At 40.5% G+C, this 25,460-nt stretch overlaps 1 protein-coding gene across 1 annotated transcript; it reads right to left on the bottom strand.

Moving 5' to 3' along the window:
* Positions 1–611: 611 nt before the first annotated feature.
* Positions 612–15,069, bottom strand: rorca (RAR-related orphan receptor C a). The gene is made up of 10 exons (XM_070831831.1): positions 14,759–15,069; positions 8,663–8,748; positions 8,314–8,455; positions 7,719–8,159; positions 7,447–7,568; positions 6,856–6,988; positions 5,481–5,588; positions 5,201–5,311; positions 4,053–4,165; positions 612–3,935 (listed from the first exon to the last, which is right to left on the bottom strand). The coding sequence occupies exons 1-10, from the start codon at positions 14,763–14,765 to the stop codon at positions 3,774–3,776; spliced, it is 1,425 nt and encodes a 474-aa protein (XP_070687932.1). The 5' UTR covers positions 14,766–15,069; the 3' UTR covers positions 612–3,773.
* Between the last annotated feature and the right edge of the window lie 10,391 nt (positions 15,070–25,460).

Below are 25,460 nucleotides of genomic sequence, written 5' to 3'. Positions count from 1 at the left end.
ATGTGTTCAGACTGGAATAACAAAACCATAGAGTGTATCTGGACAAAGCACACCTTTAAGGTAGGTAGTGACAAAGTGCAAAATGCAAATATAGAGTAGATAAGCCTTATTTAGATGTATGCAGCAGCACAAAATACAGTGCAGTTACACTGACGTCACAGAATAGTAGTGACTATAGTGCACATACTGAATAATCTAAGCATGTAAAATCAGCATGATGTCAAAAAGCATACGTTTTATAAAAACCATGTAAAATATGTTACATTTAAATCCTTCAACTGTCTTTTTTCGTTAGGTGTGAAACAGCCCTTAATTGGCAAATCAAGATTTTTTTCTAAACATATTGTTTGTGTATTTCATCTGACCATATATAAAATGCCTCAAAGATGATCAAGATTAACGAAACGGATAAAGCTTATGTAAAGACATCTGTGTTTAACGAAGTTGTGATGAATGTGTCATTTTGTGTGGGCTCGAATATAATCTGCTTATTTCAAAATTACAAAACTGGTTCATCTGCGCAGATCATTTTGGGTGTTATAAGTTTTAAAAAACATGAGGAAAAGCGTTTTTTGTTTTAATTGTAAAAAGACTTTTATTACATTCTTAAATCCACATATTGTATCACCATTGTGCAATAACACTTTAATGTGTTAAACCTCTTGGGCTTTATATCCATAACATATCATAAATTATTTCTTATTAAAATCTATATTGATTTAATAATAATAATCTTAAAACAGAGTGAACATATAATAAACAGAAGGATCATGACAAAAGAGAAACTTTTAGGGAGACATCTTTAAAAACGCTCTTTAAAAAAATAGAATTACATCTCTCCAAGACAAAAAGGACACTAAACTGATGAGAAAAAAAAACAGTACATACAAGGATAAAAATTAAGAAACAAAGATCACAACAAAACCAACACAAGATTCAGATATTATAATCCATCTTTTATATTTATTTAACTATATTTAATTTTAATATCCTATTTCATCTATGACTCAAATTCAAATAAGTCTTGCGATAATGATATTAGACAGGGGTAAAATCTTTGATACTTCAGAAATCAAACATTCACATAAACATGTACTGTACACAGTGATCAAGGTTTTAAGGTCTTCTATGTTGGTGCAAGGTGTCTTGCTAGCTAGACTAACTGTAGACACTGTAGGACAGAGAGCCCAGCTATCTCCCTGAGTAACTCTAAACGAAAACATAGGTGCAGAGCTTCACTACTGGCCCCTGGACAGCTGTTAGGCCAGCAAAAACATTAAACTATACTGAATCTTTTGAAAGTTGCATGTGTGACATTCCAGGACTCGACACACAAAGTATTGCACTTTGTTACAATCCTTAAGTGTCATCTGACCATTTCAGCTGGTAGCTGACCTGTGTAGCGGTTGGCTGTGTATCTGGTTCATCATGTTCTTAATAACATTATTTGTTGTGCTGCGAGGCGAACTGTGCTGGAGTGCTTATGAGAATAATAACTGTAATACATGGCAACGAAGGCCCAACATACTGAGAACAATGGGAAAGACATTGCACAATCCCACCACGCCACTGTCGTACGTACCCACAAAGGGCTAATCCCCCTTCATACTATGTGAAATAATATAGTGTATGGCGAAAAGCACTGTCCCAGCAGTGCAAAGCAAGTCTGCCTGAAACAGAAACACTACATAGAGCTAGACATCCAACATATGTCAAGTGATTGTCTGAAAATGCTTAAGAGAAAAATCAAACATCAAAAAACATTGAAAAATCAATGTTTTCTCAGATTGCATTTTTTCTTTTCCAGTGGCTTCTTTAGAATACTGGTAGAAAAAGTTTTCATCTGGACACACCCTCGTGTGTCTCCTGAGACTTAAGTTGAGATAGATCAGTATCTAAGTAGGGCTTCCTGGACCTACAGGCATGAACTGCTCTCAAATGACAGAAAGAGGATAGGTAGTAAAACTAGTCCCAGCATTTCAGTTTGCTTTAGTCTTCTCTTCTGTTTTAAGAGCATGGTTATATATTTTAGGACCACTGGCCTCCAAATTTCGCCACTAATAGTTATATTTTTGAAGAAGCTCTCTGGTGTGGATGCAGAAATACTAACTCAGGGGGGTAGCTGATGGCTCTGTCAACCCTTTGCTGTGCCATGTAGTGTTTGAAGAGGGTGAGGTAGTAAGGGAGTGGGGGGAAAAGGAACAGAGGATTTAATTCTCCATTCAGGACACCTTGGCGGGCTGCATCAGGACAGCCTGCTTGACCCCGAAGCAGTGAGAGTTGGTACAGACAGTAAATCCCCTCTAACTGATGTCTAAGGAGCTTAAATAACACCATCATCCACTTGTCCACTCTGTATTCTTTGCCCCGCATCCAACCATGTAGGTGGCAATGTGACAACAGTCACATTTCAACATTAAACTCTCAGTTCATCTTTTTCTTTACTCCAAAAGTCTTTTTGAACTTCCTGGTTGAGGCGCTGCTGGATTGTTTGGGCGATGGCGCTCTTCTGCAGAGGGGGCCGAGGTGCGACAGCTCCAGATGCTCCTCCATGCGAGCACATAACCCCACCTTGCTCATGCAGCTTATCTGCAGTGGGAGGGCGTATCTAGCATTTCTGACCTGTTTAATATAAGTTCCACAGATGGCAGTCTGAGTGAGAACCCGTAAAAATGTTGTGCCAAGAGTTCATTTTGGATTCTAATAAGAACTCATAAGTGCTAATTATCCACTAGAGTTTTATTTCAGAGACAAGAATCTTTCCATCCCAGAACCCTAAAGTTTGGCCAGGCAGTATCTGTTCGAGACACCTGAGCAGACTGCTCTTATCTCACATGATTATATGGGTGTTACTGATACATATATATATGGAACATCTGAAGATGCAATAACTGTGATTCTCTCATTCTCTAAGTGGCATTTGCAAAGGGAAAAGGTATTAGGACTGAGGTCATTGATTGCATTAAAAAATACAGAGCTCACTTTCGTCTGTGTCTGAGGGTATGGTCGTAAAAATACCTACAAAGATCAGGATAAGTGCTATATTTTGTGCTATGTTTTGTGCTCTGTGTGCAAGAGTTTGTAGGTGCATGGTGGCAGACACCCTGAGGGTTTGCCCATGATTTGCACAGTTTAAAAACCAACCCTGTCTGTTTGTGAGTTTGATCATGGTCCCTTTAAACAGTTTGTTCATACGTTACGAAACTGCAAAACATGGGCACTACCAAAAATATTGAATGAAACTATAAGCTGTTACTAGACTGACAACTGAAACAGGCATCTTTACTGCAAATCTCCACAAAGTGGCTGAGGATTTTACGTATGTACATTCTATATCAAGCCTAGGGCTGTGCTGAACGGTCAAGGGGAAAAGGGGTACATTCAACAATAGCTTACAGGAACTGTGAGAACAGTGAAAGTCGAATTTATATCAGAAAGGAATTCAACATGATGAGAGGTTTAAGGTCTCGTCATAGAAAAATATTTTTGAGAATACAAATTATGTAGGCTACTCTTTATAATAATTTCTTTTACTCCATAAAAAAGAGGTAACATGCACTGAGCACCCAGCAGCAGTTCCTGCGGTGTTAGGTTGAAGCTGAATGGACTAGCTGGCAGGGCAGGAGGTGAGGGGAGTGTGTCCTAAAGTGTAGCGTGCAGGATTGTCATTGAGCTGCTGGTTGGTTCTGCCTCAGCTGGTTGCCACATTTTTACCTCCCCCCACCCTACACCTCAATATCTTTGTTTGAATCACACTATTTAACTAAACGGTGCTAGCCCTCTGTGGAGTCTGGGAAGGTGATTTCACTGCCAAAAACCTCCCTATACAGGGGGGGAAATGTGTACGCTGTCTCGGGATGAACCAGGCGGAAAAACTCCAGTTTGTCGATGTGAAGGTTGCAAATGGACTTCATTATGGGAAGCTTAGACACCATCTAGAGGTGAAACACAGACGAGCAGAAGACATAAACACGGGTTAGAAATCTTAAATAACACAGAAGCTGAAGAAAGCATCGTGTCAGTTTTTTCATCAAATGCAGCAGGGTTTGCACCTTGGCTAGCTTCTCTTCTGATGCTCCCTCCTTTTGTAGGCAGCGCTGCAGAGCCACGTAGACCTTCTCCTGCAACTTCTGGATCTTCTGAACATCTGTCAGCCAGGGTCGATCTGAGGGAAATCACAGTGACAAAATGTTGTCATTAGTGTACGTGCAAATATCTAGGAGAAGAATAGAAGATACGCTAAACATTGCATGCTCTATGCTTTGGGCAGACTAACATTGATTGCTTGTACTTTACTGCTGTCTGTTTTTCAAACCATATTGCAACTTTTTAAACTGTTTTCCTTGATTCCCCTCAAGGCAGCCATTGACCTCACAACTGAGATAAGTGATCTGTCATAAGGCCTTTTTGAAATGCCAAAGTTATATGAACTCCTTCTCGTCATATGGCAATGCAGCTGTCAGCAGGGACCATTTTCAAACCTGTTTTTATTGGAGTTTTTATGACTCTTCACCATCCAAGATTTAACAGCAGGCTGCCATATGCCACTGCCTTGGCAGGGACAAGCTTGTTGTTTTAACTCTGTGTAAGCTGATTTTCATACTCTGCTGTAATGAGCTGAAATCAAACGTCTGGCTGCAAAGGAGGATTCTAAAAACTTATGCCATGCTTTGGAAAATACCATCAGTAAAGTAAATTACCTAAATCTTGCAGCTATTGCATTGCAACATGCAAAAGCATCGTTATGATCCTATGATTTTAGGTTTATAGGACTATAGGTTTCACACTGGCACAAAGCCAGTATCCTGTCAGTGCGAGTACTGTCGCCATGGTGTTTTTTCTACTGACAATGTGCACATTTGAAGTGCATTAAAATCTGTGACAGCAATATTAACAATTAAATGTATTCTCCTTTATTTGTAGCATATCTATATGATGCACAGGCTGGATACAATGTTAACAAAAGCTGTAAATGAACGGATTTAAAAGTGTCGGTTTACGTCTATGAAATCAAAGGTTTATGATATCAGTAGCTTATAGTCTGTAGCTGGTTAACAGACAACTCACATTATCTACTTAATTGTATATAGTTTCTTGGCACCAGATGCACTGATTCAGTGCTGCTAAATATTTATGTTTACTGTCCTCAAACTACAATACAGGCCAATAAATCCATTTAGATAAAGAAATATAATCTCACCTGGTGAGAGCAGCACAGCAGCACTGAAGAGAGCCATCTCTTCCTCGGACATCTGCAAACGGCTCAGGCTTTTAGCTAAGTCAAACACAGCACTCACGAGGTCATCGCAGCCTAGGGGGGAAGGAGAGGGAGAAAAAAATAGTCATCATCAAAACACAAACAACTGACTGTGGTGACTTTGACACAGATGAAACACAGATTAAAAAAAAAAACAGTTGGGCTAAAATTCCCTGCTCCTTCTTTCATCAAGTTTATGTGGGTAGCGAATGTGTTGACTCACCAAGAGCTTTGAAAAGCTGAGCTGGGGCAAATTTTCCATCAAAGAGCAATGTATTATTGATGGGGTTATAGGCCCGACACATACGGATCAGGAGAACATCCATGCAGCCTGAGGACACACAGAGAAGACAACAAAAAAAACCCTTAGTAACATGTGAATATCTTAATAATTGCTGGCCTGAACAAGCTGTAATAGAGGAAAAAGAGTCTTCATATCTTTGTAAATATAAATCTAACTAAATTTGGGAATTGGCTGTAATTTATCATCATTATTGCACAAAGGAAGGATTAAATTGACAGCAACAGCAAACTACAACATTAACATTAGGTCCCTATACATAGGCAACAAATACCTTTTCAAAAAGGAAATATCTTTCTCTGACATTGGCAGAGAGTCAATATTCACCACTGGGGAAATAAGTGGCATTATCACTGGCATGATCCAAAGGCTCTGCTGCTGCAGGTTGTTAGGTGAGTGTGCACAGGCTCAATTATGTAAAGTGAAACATTCTTTTGTGACAAGATAATTTTATGTAATTAACTAGGAACTATACTTGGCAGGAGAGTTGTCACCTGTATATCTAAGGATGTGTTAAACTTAATTAATGTCATTAAGTCATTGGTTCATACCATACATGTTCGTGTGTAGGTGTCTTTCTTGTTTTTACTGAAGCTACTTTTAGATCGTCACTGTTGATTATGTGGTGTAGTGATGATACTTAGAGGAATACATTTTGTTGGTAACTTTTATGGCCTACTTTCGCAAACCTGTAATCTTTCCCCGCCGTTCAGGTGTTAGTCAGGTTTGGAATATCGTGTATGGGTGTGGACACTTTTCAAAAAGCCCTATGCGAAATACTTTATGTGCATGCTCTTGTTTCTTTCGCCTTTATGAAGTGAGACAATAAGATATTTTTGGCTGCCATTCAAAGCCATTTATCTGTTTGTTAGGCTGATTTCTTGTTGTGGTTGCCACTGAAAACCATACATTAATTTCAAATTCCCAAAATATGACGAATTACATCACACGCATGACTGGAAAAAGCAGCATAGAAGAAACAGCATGATTAAAACAAGGCCAGCCATTCTTCACAACAGAACAACCAAGCACCATTTCAAGTCACTCTGCATGCATGTGATATTTGAACAGTGTAAAGTCAGCCACCACTTCGGGGTAATATACTGTTCATATGACAAGAGCTACCTTTGTTACAGTTAAAGGTTTGCAAAGTAATACACATACACGCAGCACTCGAGCTGTCTTGATGGATTTGCCTCTCTTGTAAAAACACCTCCTGGCTCTTGTGAGGCTAAACATAACATGTGCAACTGATTTTCTCTCATGATACCAGTATGTACTGGTGTCATGCACTGACCTGCTTTGAGGAGGATGATCTGATCGTTCTGACAGAGGTCCATGAAGCCGGAGATGCGCTTGGCAAACTCGACCACGTACTGGATTGCATTGGTGATGTGAATGGCACATTGTTGCCACATTACCTCAGCTGACTGGAGGAGAGAGCAAGACACAGGGAGGCTTTATGAGAATGGCAATACCTGAGAGGCATCATACAAGTTGGATTCAAGTTGACTCTTTGCTTATTTAGACATCAAGGATTGTCTGGCTGTGTGATTCCCGTTAAAGACGTCCTGACCTACAGTTTGATAATATTTGCTGCATCTCCTGTAGAACATGTGATAAAAATGTTTGGATTTACAAACCCCACTGTAATAATTAACTATTGTGCAAGGTTATGAAAACATTCCTCTGTGAACCTTGTACAATGAACATGATGGACCTAACTATAGTGATATGAAAAGATTTTTCATGTGTGACTTCTAAAGTCATTTTTTCATAGGTTCACAAAGCAGTTTATTTTAGGAAATATCACTCATCTGTGTAGATGGTAAAGATTTTTAACAGACTCTCTAGATTCTATGTCAGAAGTGTATAAAGGCGGTTCTACCTTGGTCTGGTATGAGCGTGTCTCCTCTGGGCTATACAAGGTCCACGCCATTCTCTTCAGCTCCTCTGCGCTGTACTGGCTCGTCTCAATATGGGACTTCAGCACACTCTGAGTTATACGCTCTGAACAGAGGGAAAGTTCTATTAGATTTTTTACTCTTTACAGTTTGCATTGAGAATTGTTATTTTTTTAGGAAACATCTAATGTTAAAAACACACAAAAACAGTAGTAGCCATTATACAGTAGGCAGATATTAGAGGATTTTTACTGACCTATCTCAAGCAGGGAGCAGCCATCAGGCAGCGGGTTAAGTATAGCATGTGAGAAGAGTCCAGAGTCATGCAACAGCTGGTACTCATGCTTGATGCTGTGGTTTCCGTCTACAAAGTCCAAGTTGGTCTGTTCTGGTGAACTCTGAGAGGATGAGCTGCTGCCTGCACTGCCGCCCAGCATGTCCAGGTTACAGTAGTCTCCACCTGCGTCCTCTGGGGTCAGCGGCAAGTCGAAAAGCAGGCCTTCCGGCAGTGTGGTGATGTCGTCCAGATCGCTGAGCGCGGTGCTGGAGCCTCTTCTGTAGGTGCGGCTGTGGTCAGCCAAGTCATTGTTCTCCTCGCGGGCTCCAATCCCTGCACATTCCTGGGACTGCTGGTGCTTCTGGACCTCTGCGTACAGGCTGTCACGCTGCTTTTTGGACATTCGACCAAACTTGACCGCTGCAACAGGAGGATGTAAAGACAAATAAATAAATAAAAATAAGAAGGTCTGATCTAGGTCAAACAAAGATTACATGATTGATTCAATGTGATAAGCAAAAAGTAGGAGGTGGAAACTCTGAATTAATTAAATATGGATCGAGTAGTGACTCACCGTCACGACTCATGCCCAGGGCGAGACACTTCTGCAGCCTGCAGTGCTGACAGCGGTTACGGTTGGTCCGGTCAATAAGACAGTTCCTCTGTCGTGAGCAGGAGTACATAGCATTGTTCTGCTGGCTGCGGCGAAAGAAGCCCTACAAAGAGACACACAGAAAATGAGAATCTGTTATATACAATGTGTGCATCTAAGCGCTTGTTGAGTGTCATAGATCATAAACAAAATGTGTTGATTAGACTGAGTAGAATGGTGATAGCGACATCTTAAAGCTCGCCAGTTTTTACCTACTTTTACTTCCACAACTAACAACAGATGAACGGGATGAAGTGATGTCATAGCTCACCTTGCAGCCTTCACATGTGATGACACCATAGTGGATCCCTGACGATTTGTCCCCACAGATTTTACAGGGAATCACCTCTATTTGAGCTGGAGGGAGAGGCAGAGAGAGAGAGAGATGGGGAAAAAAATTAGTGATATAGTAAAAAACTTTTTAACAGATTCGGATTAATTAGCTACTTCAAAAAGTTGAATAGTTTAATTATGTAGTTAGTTACTTAGAAACAAATAAATACATGGATTCCTTGCCAACATCAGTCAATCGTTTTTCAAGCAAACTCTCCTCTTAAGTGGGAGAAGTTTCTGCTTCATCGTCAAATTATAGCTAATCGATGACTTGAGAAAATAATTGGCAGTATAATCGCTAAAGATCAGACAAAGATAACTGTTGCAGTCCCTCAGTGATACAAGTGAGGAAGCTGTATCCATTTCAGTTGTTATACAATAGTCATCTACATGAATAAATATTAAAAAAGCCCAGCCCAAAGGTAACAAACGTAAACATAAATCTGGCCACCCTCCAGTAGCATTGAGATATAGAGTTACAGGAACATTCAACATTTGCTTTTTAGGCTGCCTGTAGACAGTGTCAATAAAATACCTCAGTCATATCAAATGAAGTGAGCGGCCTCTAATGAATCAATATTTAATCTTGACAATACTGATTTTTTACTCAAACTGAGCTCAAAGAAGACAACCTTGCATGTGATATTTCCTGGTGCAAGTACTGTAGACTCACAATAAATTGAGGTTATTTCATGACAGTAAAATGTTTTCTGTATGTTAAAAGGTTTGAAATGTAGTTAATTACGATGGCACACTTTTGCAATAATGTTAGCACTGTGAAGAAACAAGAGAAGTGTCAAGATCACAGTGGATCCTGTTATTGACTGCGTATACATTATACACCTTGTGTTCATTGTGGAAGCCTGAGCCTTCTTACCCAGGAACAGCCTGTTCTTTTCATTATGTTGTTTATCTAAGTAGCTGGGCCTCTTCAAGCCCAGAATAGCAGGTCAATTGCATTAGCTGAGGCCCAGGGTTATAAAGTTTCACAGCTCCCTCTCTCTCTCTTTCTCTCTCCTTCTCCGCCAGGATGAACAAAATGTTAGCAGGTTAACAAAAGCACACTGCTGTGCCGAACCCTGTAAGGTCTACAAATGTAACCCACAAAACAACTGTGACTGCCTGTTACTATGTAGAGTGTGTGCAACATTTGATTTGGCTAAGGCTGCAGGGTGTGCCAAACAGTCCCTACAACACTGTTGTTGGGTCACAGAGTGTATTAGGTAACCTGTAAATCGCAGCAACAGCTTTAACCAGCCATCACAGCTCTTCAGAAAATTGCTGTTTTCTAAACGCTCTTTTATAAACTACTCACAACCAACCAATCACATGAGTCACTCTACGTGTGGACTGATATGCGTCACACACTGAAGCAAAGCTAAAGGGGTTAGTGTCTGACATTACCCTGAAAATCCTTACACATTTTCCTTCTAAAAAAGCCTTTCTGTGCAGCGCAGGTGACATACTTGAGTGTTTCGGTTGGGTAGAATTCCTGCTGGCCAACTCAGTGCAACAAGGATATAAATAAATAAAGGGCAATGGAAAAAAAAATCCCTTTCTCCATTGCTCCCTTTATCGCTCCCCTCCGGAGCCTCAACCCCCACCCTTCAGCCTGTTATATAACCGCCGTCTGGCCGCATTCCATGAACACACTCATTCAAAGGTGGTTGCCTTGGCAACAATGTGACGTTCCTCCCTCGCCCCCCGCGCTCCCATTGGCTGCTGAGCGAGCGGCTTTGTCTACGACTCGCCGCCTCACCTGCCAGTCAGCTGAGCAGCACCGTCAGGCCCAGAGAGCAGGAGCTGCTCCACTGACACAGTTTCCCATTCAGCAAAGGGGGAGGCGCCTCGCAAGGAACACAACCTGGTTTCTTGCAGATTTTAAGGTGGAACCAAATCTGACTTAATTAAAGGGAGTGTGGAGGGTGGAAGGTGGAGTCCTCCTTCTTGTTTTGGAAGGAAAACAATGTCAGGTTTGATCACTGAGAGATGGATGACCAGTTGAAACTGGCGAGGCCAACCTGCCCGACTGAAGGTTTTACAACTTCAGCAACATCTGGAAATAGTTTGCAAGGCATCTAGTACAGTAAGCAGCAGCAGAGGCAAACACACGTTGCTAATAGTGGCTCTCAACTTGTTGCAGCATGTCAACTATTTGAGTGAAATTTCAGCTGTGTTTGAGCTCGACCATAAATCTATTTTTACTCTGGTGCAGTGTGCTGCTTGAAGATTCCTTCTGCTGCTCTGATCTATTGGCAAATAAATGTTGCACAAATCACAACACAGCACACAAGTGTACAGTGTTTTGGGTAAATAGTGCCGAGCCATTATTAGAGTGGTCTTAGATTAGCTAAAACAAACTAAGTTTATTTACAGCATTTCTGTGGTTAAATCGTACTAGCATCTGTTAAAAGCTACAGACACAATAATCTCTATGTTGTTGGCAGAATTTGATCGTGGTTTAAGTGAAAATGGAACTTAAATAACTAGTAGATATATACATGAAAAAACAGCAATTTAATACACCTCATAGGTGCTTTGTGGTTCAGTTTCTATGCCAAAATGTTGTAAAATCCATCTAATCATAATTTTTATTATTTTATTTTTAACCTCATTGCACAGAAGCATCTCTGTACACAGGTGGTAACACCTATAAACCATTCTACTGACAAAACATCATTTTTCTTCGTCAGTGCTGTAAACCATGTGTTAGGGAGACTTTGCTCTCTCATCCCAGCTAATCAAACACGGTCCAAGGTCCTATTTACCTTTCCCTTTACATATACCTGACACACTATATGCTTCAACTATATTCTAAGGAGCTTCTTTGTGCCATATGTGGTGTACTGTGCAACATACTCTGAAGTTACAACCAGAGAGGCAGTTATTTATTACAATAACTGCCAATTTTGCCAACAATGTCCTCCATCTGTCATCCTCTTGTTCTACATATGTCCCATCCCTCCTCTTCTCCTCCCACTGACTAACCTAGAAAACATAGATGATATAACATGGCCTGACACTAACCCCAAACTGTTTAAAAATGCATTGCAGGTTTAGGTAATTACTCAGTGATCAGATGCACTAGTAGTGGAATGAGAGGCACTGCTCTTAGCTGTAGCCTGCTGAGGTGTTTTTAAAGCAGTGGAGTGAGCTTTTTTAGCTTAACAGGGAGAGGAGGTCTGAAGTAAAAGACTGGCTGTAACTGGAAGCCAGCAAAGTCACGATGTACATATAATGAACAATAAAAGACGCTCAGGATATATAGTAGGAATTTGGACTTATTCATTTAACACAGGTGGAACATTTGTGAGATGTTTTCTCTTTCCTTGTGAGTGGAATTACTTTATTTCATCTTTCTGCAAAGCAGTCGGCATAATGTAATAAGCATAATGCACAGAGAACACTTTCCAGACAACCTAGAGGAAGAAAATATTTCACTTTTTATTTGCCCTTTCTTTTTTCTTTATTGTCGCTCATCTTCAGTTTTAAGATATCAGATTATTCCACTATTAAAAATAAAAACTTAATATATTGGGTGACTTGAAGGGAAGCTACAAAAATGGTTTGTCTCATGAATAATGTTTACTATTCTACATACTTACACCTTTTCCCACTTGTCCTATCATAAACATTCACATGCTGAACAAAAGTCCTGCTGTACGCCTGCCAAGAAACCAGGCTTCACACTCTGTGCCCCTGTAATCCCTCACCATTGATCAGAGGAGATAAAGTGCATTCACTTGATCGTGCTGTTTGTGCAGCTCCAAGCTCAAACCCAAGTGGGCCTCTGCAACACAAGCAAAACCAGACTGAGGAATTCGGCTCACAGCATGTAATTTCGCATGCTGCTCCAGACCGCAGGAACAAATTTAGGACTGTGCTGCAGGAATCACAGTCGCCTTGCATTAAAATCTCTTAGTTGTCACTTATCCTTATGCCTACTTGAAAAATAGATATGGCCTATCAAAATGACTTTGCATTGAGATACTACCAAGCCTAAAGAAAAATATTATTTTTATGCTATCATCGTTTATATTATTGTGCTGCAAAATGTGTCGCTGGTAGTCAAAATATGGAAAAAGGCACAGATCCATGCAAACGTTTTGACATTCCGCATGCATACGAGCACGCAGGCTGAGCGAAGAGTTAAAGCTTCAGATGAAAGGAGAGGAATCTTAGCGAGCCGCTGACAGAGAGAGGGGGCACCTTGACACATACTGTAGCTCACTGTGAACCTCCCCAAGGCTGCACATTCAACCGATAGCGAGTTTTGGGCTGAGCTAAGCACAGCAGTGGCCTTGGAGAGCAAAGAGCGGCCTTTTCTCTTTACTTGCTACCTTTGATCCTGGGATAACTAAGCCCCAGCACAGTCTTCAGCTCTGTACAGCATTAGGGCGCTGTGACTGACGCATTAAATCCAAGTGTGCTTTATTCAAGTTTGTTTGTGTGATCGTGTTGCATCATAACCTGTTGAGCAACAGTTGGGAAGAAAAACACCTCGGTAAACAAGTAGGCCTACAACAGTATTGAGAATTGTAATGTATCAATTAAAGATGACCCACAAACATGTTTCTTTTTAGCTGATATAGTAAATTAAACTGAAGATGATTATTTTGTAAATAATGTATTTTTACAAAATCTGATTGACAAGCCATGCTGGAGAGGAGTGACTGGCTCTCTGGTTGATGTAAGTAACCTTAGCTGACAGAGGAAACTGAGCTTGACTGAACCCCGCTGTGCTTCATGGTTACATGTCGGCTTGCTGTGCCCATATCCTGCTTGTCACAGGCGTGCATGGCTTTGGCATCACAATGACATGAAACAAATACTTTTTAACTGTTAAATCTTAATATCAGTTTTAAAAAAAAGATATTTAAAAACAGATATTTATTCTATATTTCAAAAATACAGCCTTTGTCAGTGGACCTAAAAGTAATAAAAGGCAGCCTGTATCTTGCAAGGTGCATTTAAATCAGGCTCTTCCAGTCACAGCTCATCTCTATATCTACTCTCATATCTCCAGTATCTTAAAGAGGAGCATTCTGTCCTGACAACTGATTTAAATTATCAACATTGTCTCATCAGTAATGACGACAGACCATGGCCCTCCACCCCCAGGCACACACACACACACACACACACACACACACACGCACTCACACACACACACATACACACTTGCTGTAATCCTCAATGACAGAACTAGGTCAATGGAGCACCTCCTCTCTCTCTCTCTCTCTCTCTCTCCCTCTCTTCCCCCTCCTCACATTGGCAGCCATAGACTTACTGTTGAAAACAAAACCACGCTGGCTGATGGACAAACTGTAACAGTAAAAACACACCATCAGTTGCTTTTGGGCACATTAAACATCTTTAATGCGCACACATTAAAGAATGACTAAATGGACCTAAATCTGAACGGTGAAATTGCAAAACTAATGGTGGGATCCTAAAAAAAGTACAGCAGATAGAAAAGGGAGGACAATCTAAGAAAAAGACACTATTTTCTACGTTTTATTTCAGGCTGAACAATCTCTGCTAACAGCTTTGACAGCCTCTGAATCACTCCGCTCACTCCCTCCCCTTCCCTCTCTCTTACATAACTGGATTCGCCACCGGTGAAATAAAGTAATCACAGCCTTTACGCATTTTTCTCGTCACAGGCAAAACCAAGCAAATGCACAAAACCCTTATAGTTTATACAAATTGACTAAACACACTTACACATGGACTTTTACGCACAGAAATACATTTGTTCTATAACTAAAACAATTTGTTTTAAACATCTTCACATGTTCCCGTTAAGCCTAAACACTCTAAACAACTTCTACGGTTCTTGATATCTTCATATTTTTTTCACATACAACCGAGAAAGAGGTTTTTATTCTCCTCCGCGTTGCAGTGCGCGCCTGCAGCCTACGCACTTCGGACTCAAAGCAGTGCCTCCACACTGCGTGCGACTCAAAAGTTATTTGCAAACGTCACAAGCAAAAATAAATACCAACAAATGGAATAATTTCCACAAACTCACCTCTCATGTCGAGGTCTTGCCAACTCTTCAAGTCATACAACTCCAGGTGGAAACGAAGCCAAGAAACACTGAGAGCGACGCGCACTTACTTGCTCCAAACCGGAGCAGCTGAAGACTGTCACAACACCAAATCCTCATATGGATTTTCTACCTTTTCTTCAGACGCGTTGACCCTAAAAATAAACAAAAGCAATGCTTCGTTTCAGGTATTTACTTTCTGCGCACTCCGTGCAACCTCAGACGGGCTGTTGTGATAAAACGCCTATGAAATAATAAAGCGGCAGCTCTTCGTCTCCCAGCTCTGTCCTGGTCTGCGGCTCGCTCTAACCTAGTTTCGGCGCGTGGACTACACATGATCCTCACCCCGCGGTCCGCCCGCCTCGTGCCCAGTGAGCTGACGCGCGCGCCACCCTCCGCGCGCTTTAAGGAGGCGCTCGCGTGCGTGGGAAAGTGTGGCAGTGTGTCAGTTCAGACAGACAGTTAACCAGCGTGGGAACTATTTATTAACAAGCACTGGTTTATAGTTCTCTTTAGTTTGGCACTTTTCCTTTAATACCGAGCAGCCGTGAAACCGTCTTTTATTTTTCTTCCCCACAATTCCACGGTGAAAATTAGCTTCGGCACATTTTAGGATAGATAACTATTACAAGGAGGAGGTCCCCATGACAACCCTCAGTATATTGGCTATTAATAATTTGATTGGAGGTTTTCAAACAGACTTAGAGGGCCACACTAGTGTTTCTGCATGTTTGCATACACTATAAACCAACAGCAGAGAGCATCACAAATGAGGCCGTCTTTTATTTTCTATTAGTTATGCTATCACTAAAATATGATAATGCAAGTAAAAGTACCAAAACATTAACATTCGAGGATATATTCCAGATTACAGAAAAGTCTAGTATCTGAAAACAGGCTTTTGTTACATATTGAAACAAACATCAATCAGTGGCCACAAACATGATAGGTTTCCTAATTTCTCTCATATAGTGGTTGTAGTGTTTCCATGGCTTGCTCTAGAGAACACATATCTCTGTCACTTTGAATAGAAAATGTGAATCATGAGCATGTTTGGCTGGTAGGGTAGACCTGCTGCTGTAGTGGAATAAGAAACATCTATGCAACAACGCACCAACATAGTAGCCTGTTATTTTACAGATAAAATGAACAGAGACTGCCATTGGCACTTCTGGTTTTTTTTTCCGTCAATTAAATAGCAATATCTAGAAGGAGAGAAGCTTTTATGTCCTCAGTTTTCCTTTAGCTGATGCAACACTGTAAGAACTCGGCATTATATCACAGGATTAGCAAACACTAATCTCGGTAGAGGAATTAAGTGTTAACACACAGAGGTTGTTGTGCTGTGTTTTGTTTTATTCTCCATTTAGAGAAATGTTGAAATCCAGGTTACATTTAGAACATTTAAAGCTGCGAGAGAAAAGCTTTTAAACCAAAAATGTATGAAGATAAATTAAAAGCAATGTTTAATTACCCACAATGCATGCATACATGCAAACAAACATGCATGCATGCATGCATGCATGTTTGCATGTATGCATGTATGTATGTATGTGTGTGTGTGTGTGTGTGTGTGTGTGTGTGTGTGTGTATGTATTCATGTTGTGAGTAAGACAAAGACAGCAGGCGCACCCTCTGACTGTGACACAAACCAAAAACATTAACAGTGCTGATGAAAGAAATTGATTTGTAGGCGTGGGTAAGATGACGAGTGTATCATGTAACTTGGGCACAGTTATGAAATGAGGAGAAGGGCGAGATTATGGAAAGTAGGTTAGTGGAGCAACAGAGAGCTTTCACACCCCTCCCTCTCTTGTCTTTTCTGGTGTGCATGCGCGGTGAGTCTCCCCAGCGCTCTGTCTTTTTCCATTTTGAACACGTTTGTCCTGAATCATAGCTAAATCAAAGCTCATAGTCTCTCAGCACCACCTACAGTGCAGTATGGATGTTTTATGTTCTTATCGCTCTCTATTGATCCTCCATGAGTACATGCTTGTGCACATAAAGTCTTTTATTTGACTTTTCTATATGTCCTGCCTCTCCCACTTCTCTCAAAGAAAGAAAGAAAAAACACAAGAACATAAATGCAAAACAAAATGTGTTGCTGTTTTCCTGAATGCACAGTGTAAAATACAATGCTGGGAAAAGTTCAGTATGACTGGCTTGCTTTAGTTCGTTCCCTGTAAACTTCCTCTTCCTCCCATTTAGGTGGTTTTGTCAGTCTGATGGTTTCTTTCCTGATCCTCATCTGTCGTCTTTCTCGGGTTATATTATTTCCCTCAGAGCGTGTCCCTCTGTCGCCATGAAGCAGCCACATATCCATCCGGTGTTTGCCTGCAACGTCACTGACCTCCTGACCCTCAATCTTACGTAACCATAGCAATACCCAAATTAGAACATGGAGCATGGAAAGAAGGAGGCGCTTAGAGCTTCACATACAGGCACGTAGCTTCCAACCAGCTTTCCAGATTAAGGCAGATGGCATGAACGCGCCTGTCACTGTGTGTGTGTGTGTGTTTGTGCACTCTGCGTGTGTTGGGATAGAAACTGAAGGAGAAATCAAACACCCGTTTGTCTAAAACAGAGGTAGTTGTGGTAATGCTCACACATTCGGAAGTGTTTTCTGCACATTAAAACTGTGGCGAATGAATGCAATGATGATTTAATATCTAAAACTGGCTTCTGTCCCACAGCGCATAAAGCCCATATACTGAGAGGATTATTTTAACCCTAACCCTCCAGGCTCTGGCTTCCATAATCCTCTGTCCTCTCCTCTCCCTCATCCTGCTAAATCCTCTCTCTTCTCCCCTTTCAAATGCCCACTAATCTCTCTCACTCTGACTCTCTGTGCGGCTGTAATCTGGTTTGTACCTATCTTTCACCTGCACCAGGTTCACATCAATAGGTCAGTGTGCCAAACAACAGGGTGCTCCTTCCTTTTCCTTTCCTGTTACACTCTGTCACGATCATCCCCTTATTCTCCACAACCTGAAGGATGTCCCGATTAGTGTTTGACTGAAATGCATGCTTGAAGGCCACACTGGTCCCAATATTTCCGGAATGTAGGCCCAAATATTATGTCATTAACTAGCAGTTTAAAAAAAAGATATTACCAAAAGGTCTATTTAGTAGCTCTTCTGCTTTTAATTCAATCACTGATCTTCCTAAGCAGATGCAGTTGCCCAGTTATCAGGGATCTGTGATGGCTAAAACAGCTCCTTTACTCAGGATCCACTCACATGATTGTTCTGAAGCTTTCAACAGTATCACATACTCGTCATTAAACTGCTGACTGAACAAGTGGATTTTGAGTTTTTTGGAGATTTGAGTTGAGATTATTATATTGGCTGCCATTGCCACAGTAAAGAAAGAGCTGTCAGGCTCATGTTGTTTGTGTCTTCTTCATTGATAACTGTTCAGTGGAAGATCTTTTCTGCTATTGTCTCTCATTCATCCTTCAACAGCTGATGACAACAAAGGACCAGCAAGACTTTGTACAGGAACGGTGGAAAAATCCTAATGTCAGCATGCTGAATTGCTCACAACACTACTAATATGCTGATGTTTAGTGGGTATAATGTTTATCATACTCACATCTTACCTTAGTGTGTTAGCATCCTAGCATTTGCTAAACAGCACTAAACACAAAGAGCAGCTGAGGCTGATGGGAATGTCTTTAGATTTGGAGGTATTTAGTCATCAACCAAAGTGTTGGATGAATTAAAACTTTGACATGATTGCGATTCTAGATTACTAGTGCTTGGTGCTTTTTCTCGTCATGTGGTTTTGTACACAAATGCTCTCACTCAGAATAACCTTTAATCTGAAAGTGCACTAATGCTGCTGCTTCAGTATTCTGCTGCTTACCTAAAACCTCATCAGCATGGTGGTAGCGCTTGTGGCAAGGTGAACTAGATGTGACATAGGTAGTATGAGCTAATGAGCTAAACAAACAAATAAGAAGCAATTTGTGTTGCCCTTCAAATCACTTTTGACTTGGTATTTGTCCTCCCGAAGCAGCTGTTGATACCAGAGATGGCTGAATTTATTACCCTCAGGTGCGCATTAGCTTCACATCCTGTCATCGGGAGTCATGCTGTTTATTTGGTCTTGACGGGCAATGTTTAAAAGGTGAGCGTCCAATTAAAGCTGACATTTACCATGGTGTATCTGTCCATGCTGCTTCCGCAGACAGTGTTTGTCCTGTTTTCTGTCGATAGTGCTCTGCCTCCATCTAGATAATATTGCATCTGACAATCATGACAGGAAGAAGCGACCACAGGCATTTGCGGTGTTGTGACAGGGATTTGATAAAAGGATAGAGGAATAAACATAAATTCAGACAGCCCAATAGATAAGACTGGGACCCAGAGGAGATTATGGGAGAGATTATATCTGTGAGATAAAAAAGTCTCAGAGGAATATTAAATAAGAATGGATCTGGACCAGGGATAGCATCCTACTGGGACTGGCAAATTTACATTCTCAGGATGATATTACTCATCCAGGCTCAGCTGAGATCATGTAGTCAGTGCGATACACAGGCAAAAACTACTGCTAAATCAGTGTGTCCAGATTTAAACACTTATTCTCCAATCCAACGAGAAGGTGACGTTAAACTTGATTATGAGTAATCCCTTTATTTTCACAGTCGTCTTTGAATAACTAGTAAGCTGCAAGGATCCAAAGGCATTTGTGAGGCTTTTGTCTGTAAGGCCTGAAACTTCATTACCTCATATTTCACTCCTTCCATCTGCTGTTATGTTTCCCCAACCCTTCCCTTCATTGCTAATTAAGTGCTAATCTTGCCCTCATTTCTATGGTTACAATGCATGTCGCTATAGTGATGTCAGCATCTACTCTTGCACGCATGTGAATGAACGAAAGATGTTGACTGAAGAGAGAGACCGGGCCTTGTCATCATCATTGAATGACTGTACATGTCTGCACATGCCTATGTGTATGGAGTGTGCGTGCTTTAGTTTGGAAATTAATTGCCGATTCTCTGGGAAAAAGGAGATATGTGCATGTGAGCATGAATGTGACATGTGTCATGTTGCTTCTTGTAGAGAAAAACAGAAAAACGCTACACTGCATAAGTAGCATCTTGGCTTTTTTTTTTTGTGCATTGCGAAAGAAGTCGTTTACGCATAAATTATACAGAGTGATTTATGTTTATGAATTATTTTATGTACATCTATAATGAAAACCAACAAAAACACCAAAGCATCTTAAGAGAAGAGGAAATCGAGAGAGATAAGATGGAGAGACACAGAAAGAGGAGGATAAGGAGAAACAGAGAGAGAGAGAAAGCCAAGGCGATGTCCCAACAATCTGAAGATGATACTGAAAGGAGATCTGCTGTTTCCAACACTCGCTTCCATGACAACAGCCGGTGACAGGGCCCCCGACCCCATGGCTTGTCTGTAATGACTCATCTGCCCTGAAGGTGAGGTAACACCCACAAACGCACACATATGTGCATGCAAAGACTCACATACAGGCGTGTCGCAAAACACATATTGGCTTACAGAGAGCGCCTGTTTACCTCTGACACAAATGGAGTCAGGAAAAAAAGCCAAACACATACTTGTTTACATCAAGAGCATTGTTTTTCAACTGCAGCCTGTTGATTAAAGCTGATTGTATGTCCTCTCTCAAAAACAGTTAACACACTGCTGCTGATTAATGGCCAACCCTGATTACTGGTTTTGAGCCACACCTGGTGGCTGTGTGTTTATGTGTGCATGCACATAGGTTTTTGGCATGTACGTGTGTGCTTCTATGTCAAGCTATAATTCTGCGACACACCCAGGCATGCTTGCTTGTGCATGTGAAAAGAAATGATGGATCCATTTGCTCTTGACAGCTGCTCTGGAGAAAGAGTCCATGTATGATGACAGTCAGTTACTACTTTCAAGAAGGAGCTGAGGAAGCACCTACAACCTGCACAATCTGCTTGTGTTACATTTGGAAAACGTTTGCCTTGGATGACGCGTTTTGGTCGAAACCATCAAATGGAGGAACGTTTCAAATTTCACACATGCGTGAAAGATCTTGAATTATATCCATGGCTGCCCTGCATTCTTGGCCCGTGGTAATTTACAGGGTTTGACAAACCATCTATCACTCTAGTGCTGGTCATGGCCGACCTGGGGCCCATCTTCCTCTTTCTCCATACAGAGAGAATCACATGTTGCTCATTTACATGTTGATAATTCAATGGTAGAAGTTCCTTAATGGGATAAACTGACTTTTTTGAATTACTGGAGGCTCTATGGGTATCATCAAATGTTGCATTTTCATAGTGTATACCTTTAAGTGTAATCCTTACGATTTCAGTTGTGGTTGATTTGGCGACACCTTTGCTTACTGGTGGTAACAACAAGTGTAGTTTAATACCACAGCAAACACTTCTTGGTCAGAACTACAACAGGAGAGTAGTTGGAAATGTTGGGTTAGCATTTGAGGAAAACTTACCACCCTCCATCTGTTACCTCAGTGCAGAGAGAATGACACGTTAACAATAAACTGACATCAGGCTGATATCAATGAGGTAAAATTACAAAGAGCAACTCAACTCTGGATTACATGCAGCATTGTTTCCTTTGATTTCCTTGTCCATACGTAAGCAATTAGAATCCAATGCTGTAGTGGCGGGGTCCGCCACTAACAGTGAAAGTTATTATATACAATCAACTGACTGCTTTATCAGGTTACCTTGCTAACGAATAAAGTGGCTGGTGAGTGTAGAAACATGATTGCAGAATGAAATACACTAAATGGCTGTTGCTGAGAAAATAACCAACTCCTGAAAATCTTACGGATTTTAAGATAACACATTGTGAAAGAGTGAGCTTCCTAAAAATCAGTTCGATCACCTGTTGAACATCCAGACTGGTGAATACAGACACTATTTTATTAAAGCCTTTCTGCCTTAACCCTTGTATGGTGTTTGGGTCTGTGGAACCCGATTTAATCCGTTTTCATGTTCTTTATCAAAAGAAAAATGATACGATGAATTATTTTTTCAAACTCAGACTCATCAAAATGAGCCAAGGCCAATGAGTCTGAGTTTGAAAAAATAATTCGTCGTATCATTTTTCTCTTGATAAAAAAATGTCAACGGGTCCCACAGACCCGAACACCATACAATTGTTAAATGATGACCATGCCTAAGCTAATGTAACCCAAATGACATTTACAACATACATCAAAAACAACTAAATAACATGTGCACCTTTATGCATTACAAACAATCTTTTAACTGAACAGACTTGAGCCCTGCAGTGAGGCAGCGATTGTCATTCAGTCCTCAAGACATACAAAGCGCTGTGTCACAAATTTCTATTCTATCTTATACAGGTGAATTAAGATGAGCATGGTGGGTTGTATGTGGGCCACGGCCATGCTGTTGAGGATTTACTTATCCCTGATGAATCAGTGTGATATGTCTTGTGTTTCTGACCTACTTACCAAAGTATGACCCATGTATACATGAACAGCAGGTATGAGTTGCATGCACACGCTAAACAAATCAAACCAGAACACAGTCACACCCTTTGCCACTGCCTTACAACAACGTTGAAGTCAAGCTTTAGTTGTTGACGCATGCAAGCATCCCCCCCCTGCCCCCCTCCCCTATTTCTTTTTTCTTTTTCTGTCTCTTTCTATCAGCTCCTCTCCTACTCTGATACAACACACTTAATCAACAACAACAGAGATAAGAAATGAAATGAGCTTATTAAATTAGCTTAAAATTAGCAAAAAAATGAATGTTCATTGATTCCTCAGGCGTTTCGTTCTTGTTTTGCAGTGTCCAATATATTTTCTCCTGGCCTGGTAGCCTACTTTTTCTAACCCCATCATTTCCATCCACCAGCCACTCATTTCTCCTCCATTGCTGAGCCTCCAGGCACTCTGGGGTCATGTCAGATAAACTGAGGTCATCCACTTATCTTCACGCCTTCCTCATCCCTTGTGCTCACTTTTAAAACCTTCTCTCTGCTTTCAAAAACACAGTTTCTCTTTACTGCATGGATATTTCACACAACAAACCAATTATTCTTAAAGATTATGAATGCACTAAAATGACCTAGTTTTTTGTTTTGTTTTTATAACTTCTCTACTATGTTTGTGTGTTTCCATATGTGACTATGTTTTGGTAATTCTTAGAATAAACTGCAATGATTCAGCCACAACACACTCACATGACTCAATTCTTTTTCTCTCTACTCCAGAGAGGAGCGTGTTGTCTCTCTAGGTTTGCTAGTTGCAGAAGATTATTCAATTATTTTGTTTGGTTACGCCGGTCAGTTTAAAGCAGTCTTTTCTCTCAGCAGGGAAGACATGTTGTTGTTTATGCACGCCCCACCTCTCCCTCTCTGGTTTTATTAACATCATGTGGCGAGAACTGTTTTGAGTAATAACCCACTGCTGCAAAACAATGACCCCTGGTGGTGTGAAAGTACTTCGGGCTCCTTACATAATATATATCTATGCAGCACTTTGGCACAGCTGCTCTGTGTATCAGATGTAAATGAGAGTTCATGCAGCTCAATGATTATAATGACAACATTATAATTCTGTTCATGTGTGTTTGGGAAATCGGGCATTAATATTCTCTCTAAGCCAGATTAATCAGTTGAACACACAAAGAATTAAAGTAGCTCCTATTATGCAACTGCTCTGGCGGAGAGGGCTCTTCGCAGGTTGTTTTGTGCTGTGAAGCTTTTCTCAACTCAAGTAGGTTCTGGAGGCATGACTTTATATGTGACATTTTCAGTAATTGCAGAAGACCTACAGTCTGTATAAAAAAAAGCTCTTCATCAGTGAATCAAGCAGCTCCAAGCTGTATTCTGTCCTTAAAACTATCATGGACATGAAGCAGGAAAGGGGGAATCAGTACATTAAATCATTCAAGATTCATTCCATTATTTTTATTGTCTACTACTGCTTTATTGTCTTGATAACATCACGCCTATCATTTCTATTTTTCATGTGTATTTGTCTCCAATTGTTTTACTGTTAAGGTATGAATTCCACTAACCTGTATGAAAAGTGCTTCGCAAATTAAATGAATGTGACTGACTGATTAAAATGCAAACTGGCTTAGTTAGTTATCATTGTTTTCCTGACAATGATTGTCTTGTTTTTATGCTGTTTTGGTTTTTGCATGAATCAAAAGTTACATATGATGCTTTCCATGTGATAGGCACTTTACACAAAGAAGAAAACCTATTGCAGTCCTACACAGTAAACACTGTATCATATTTGATACATATTTCAAATTGCTACTTGGCCCCGTCACCCTCTACATCCTGTACAGCTACATTTTCATTTACATTCATGAACAAATCCATCACATTTTACCACGAAGCATTCAATGTGCCTGTTATCACTGCCAGAACAACCTGCAGCGCTAAGATCTTTTTCCTATGTTGCAACTGGAAGGCAGCAACTGTGTGAAGATGATTAGTTAGAGATGAGTCAAGGCATTTGGAGGATTTGAATCTGGAGTTAATGCTCATTACAGTTTAAACGATGCCTTCCTTCTTTTACTGCAGTTGTGAGAAGAAGCAATGAAAACATTCGTATCTGCGTCATTGTGTGGAGAAACAGTTGACTATCAATTGCATATATTAGATTACATTACATTTTTTGAATTTAGCCACAGCTTTATAATTTCCTGCTCATAAACCCCTCAGTGATATTCAGACATCCCCAGGAGCTCTAATCTAATCTCAGGCCAGATTCAATATGGAGAGACATTAGGTAAGATCAGAGCAACAATTTACTGTTTTTCTTGTGAGAGTTTCTAGGTTACCTGAGAAACAGTAAAGATCTTCTAATGCCGTCGCCTACACAAAACATCTGTGTAAAGATGTCATGTACTGTTAAACACTAGCCACTGGGTTCTTACACAGGTCTGGACTCAGCAGCTCATTGTACTTCCAGAGGGAAATAAAGTGATGAAAGTGTTCAATTCAATTGGATTTAATGCAAAACTGTAAAAGGCTTCACATTTAAATAGTTGAATAGTTTAGAAAAAAAGTTGATAAATGAGTTACTCGCTCAATCTCTTTACCCAGATTTGATACAATTTAGAAAACTGAGTTACTTTAAACTTCTGCCTGCTATAATTGAATAGTGTTAGGCTAAGTATAGGCAGACCAGTATGTCTTACCTCAGTAACTGAACCGTTTGTTATTGTTTGCCACACATAATGTAATGTAGGCATTACTTACTTCTCTTGGTGTGTAGGATTTCTCATTACATAACATAGTATCAGTAAACAATCCCTAACTAGTCTGACCTGATGCTAATTGTGCCAGAAGTTGTGAATAATAGATCAAACTTTGTCCCAGGACAGTTCAACTGACCCAGATCAGGATTTTCTTAATTTATTAATTTAACTTGTCTCATAAGTGCTAAGGATGGTCTACACTCACCTGCAAAACCTGGGACATTTAATCAGACTGAGAATAAATTGAATTTGTAAAAATGTGGTGCAGCACGCCAGCCTCAGAAATGAGGACACAAACAAGACAACAAAGATATTCTTGTTTTACCGTCCTGTTTTACAGGCGTTGCGATTGTTCCACATCTTGTGATTGCAACTTGTGATCACTTGTGCAATCTGTGGATAAAAGCAATAAATGGATTAAAGGCAGTCACAGAAAGA

Source organism: Pempheris klunzingeri, chromosome 6 (assembly GCF_042242105.1).
Source record: "Pempheris klunzingeri isolate RE-2024b chromosome 6, fPemKlu1.hap1, whole genome shotgun sequence".
In the NCBI taxonomy this organism is placed as follows: Eukaryota; Metazoa; Chordata; class Actinopteri; order Acropomatiformes; family Pempheridae; genus Pempheris; species Pempheris klunzingeri.
The sequence above is the reverse complement of the archived record's forward strand: the minus strand, read 5'-3'. Positions and strand labels throughout refer to the sequence as shown.

Excerpts from the sequence above, each read along its gene's own strand:
- rorca (XM_070831831.1), bottom strand. Across the intron at positions 8,160-8,313 it reads CCTGGGCATGAGTCGTGACG|CGGTCAAGTTTGGTCGAATG; the intron begins GTGAGTCACTAC and ends CTCCTGTTGCAG. Across the intron at positions 5,589-6,855 it reads GATCATCCTCCTCAAAGCAG|GCTGCATGGATGTTCTCCTG; the intron begins GTCAGTGCATGA and ends GTGTGTCCTCAG.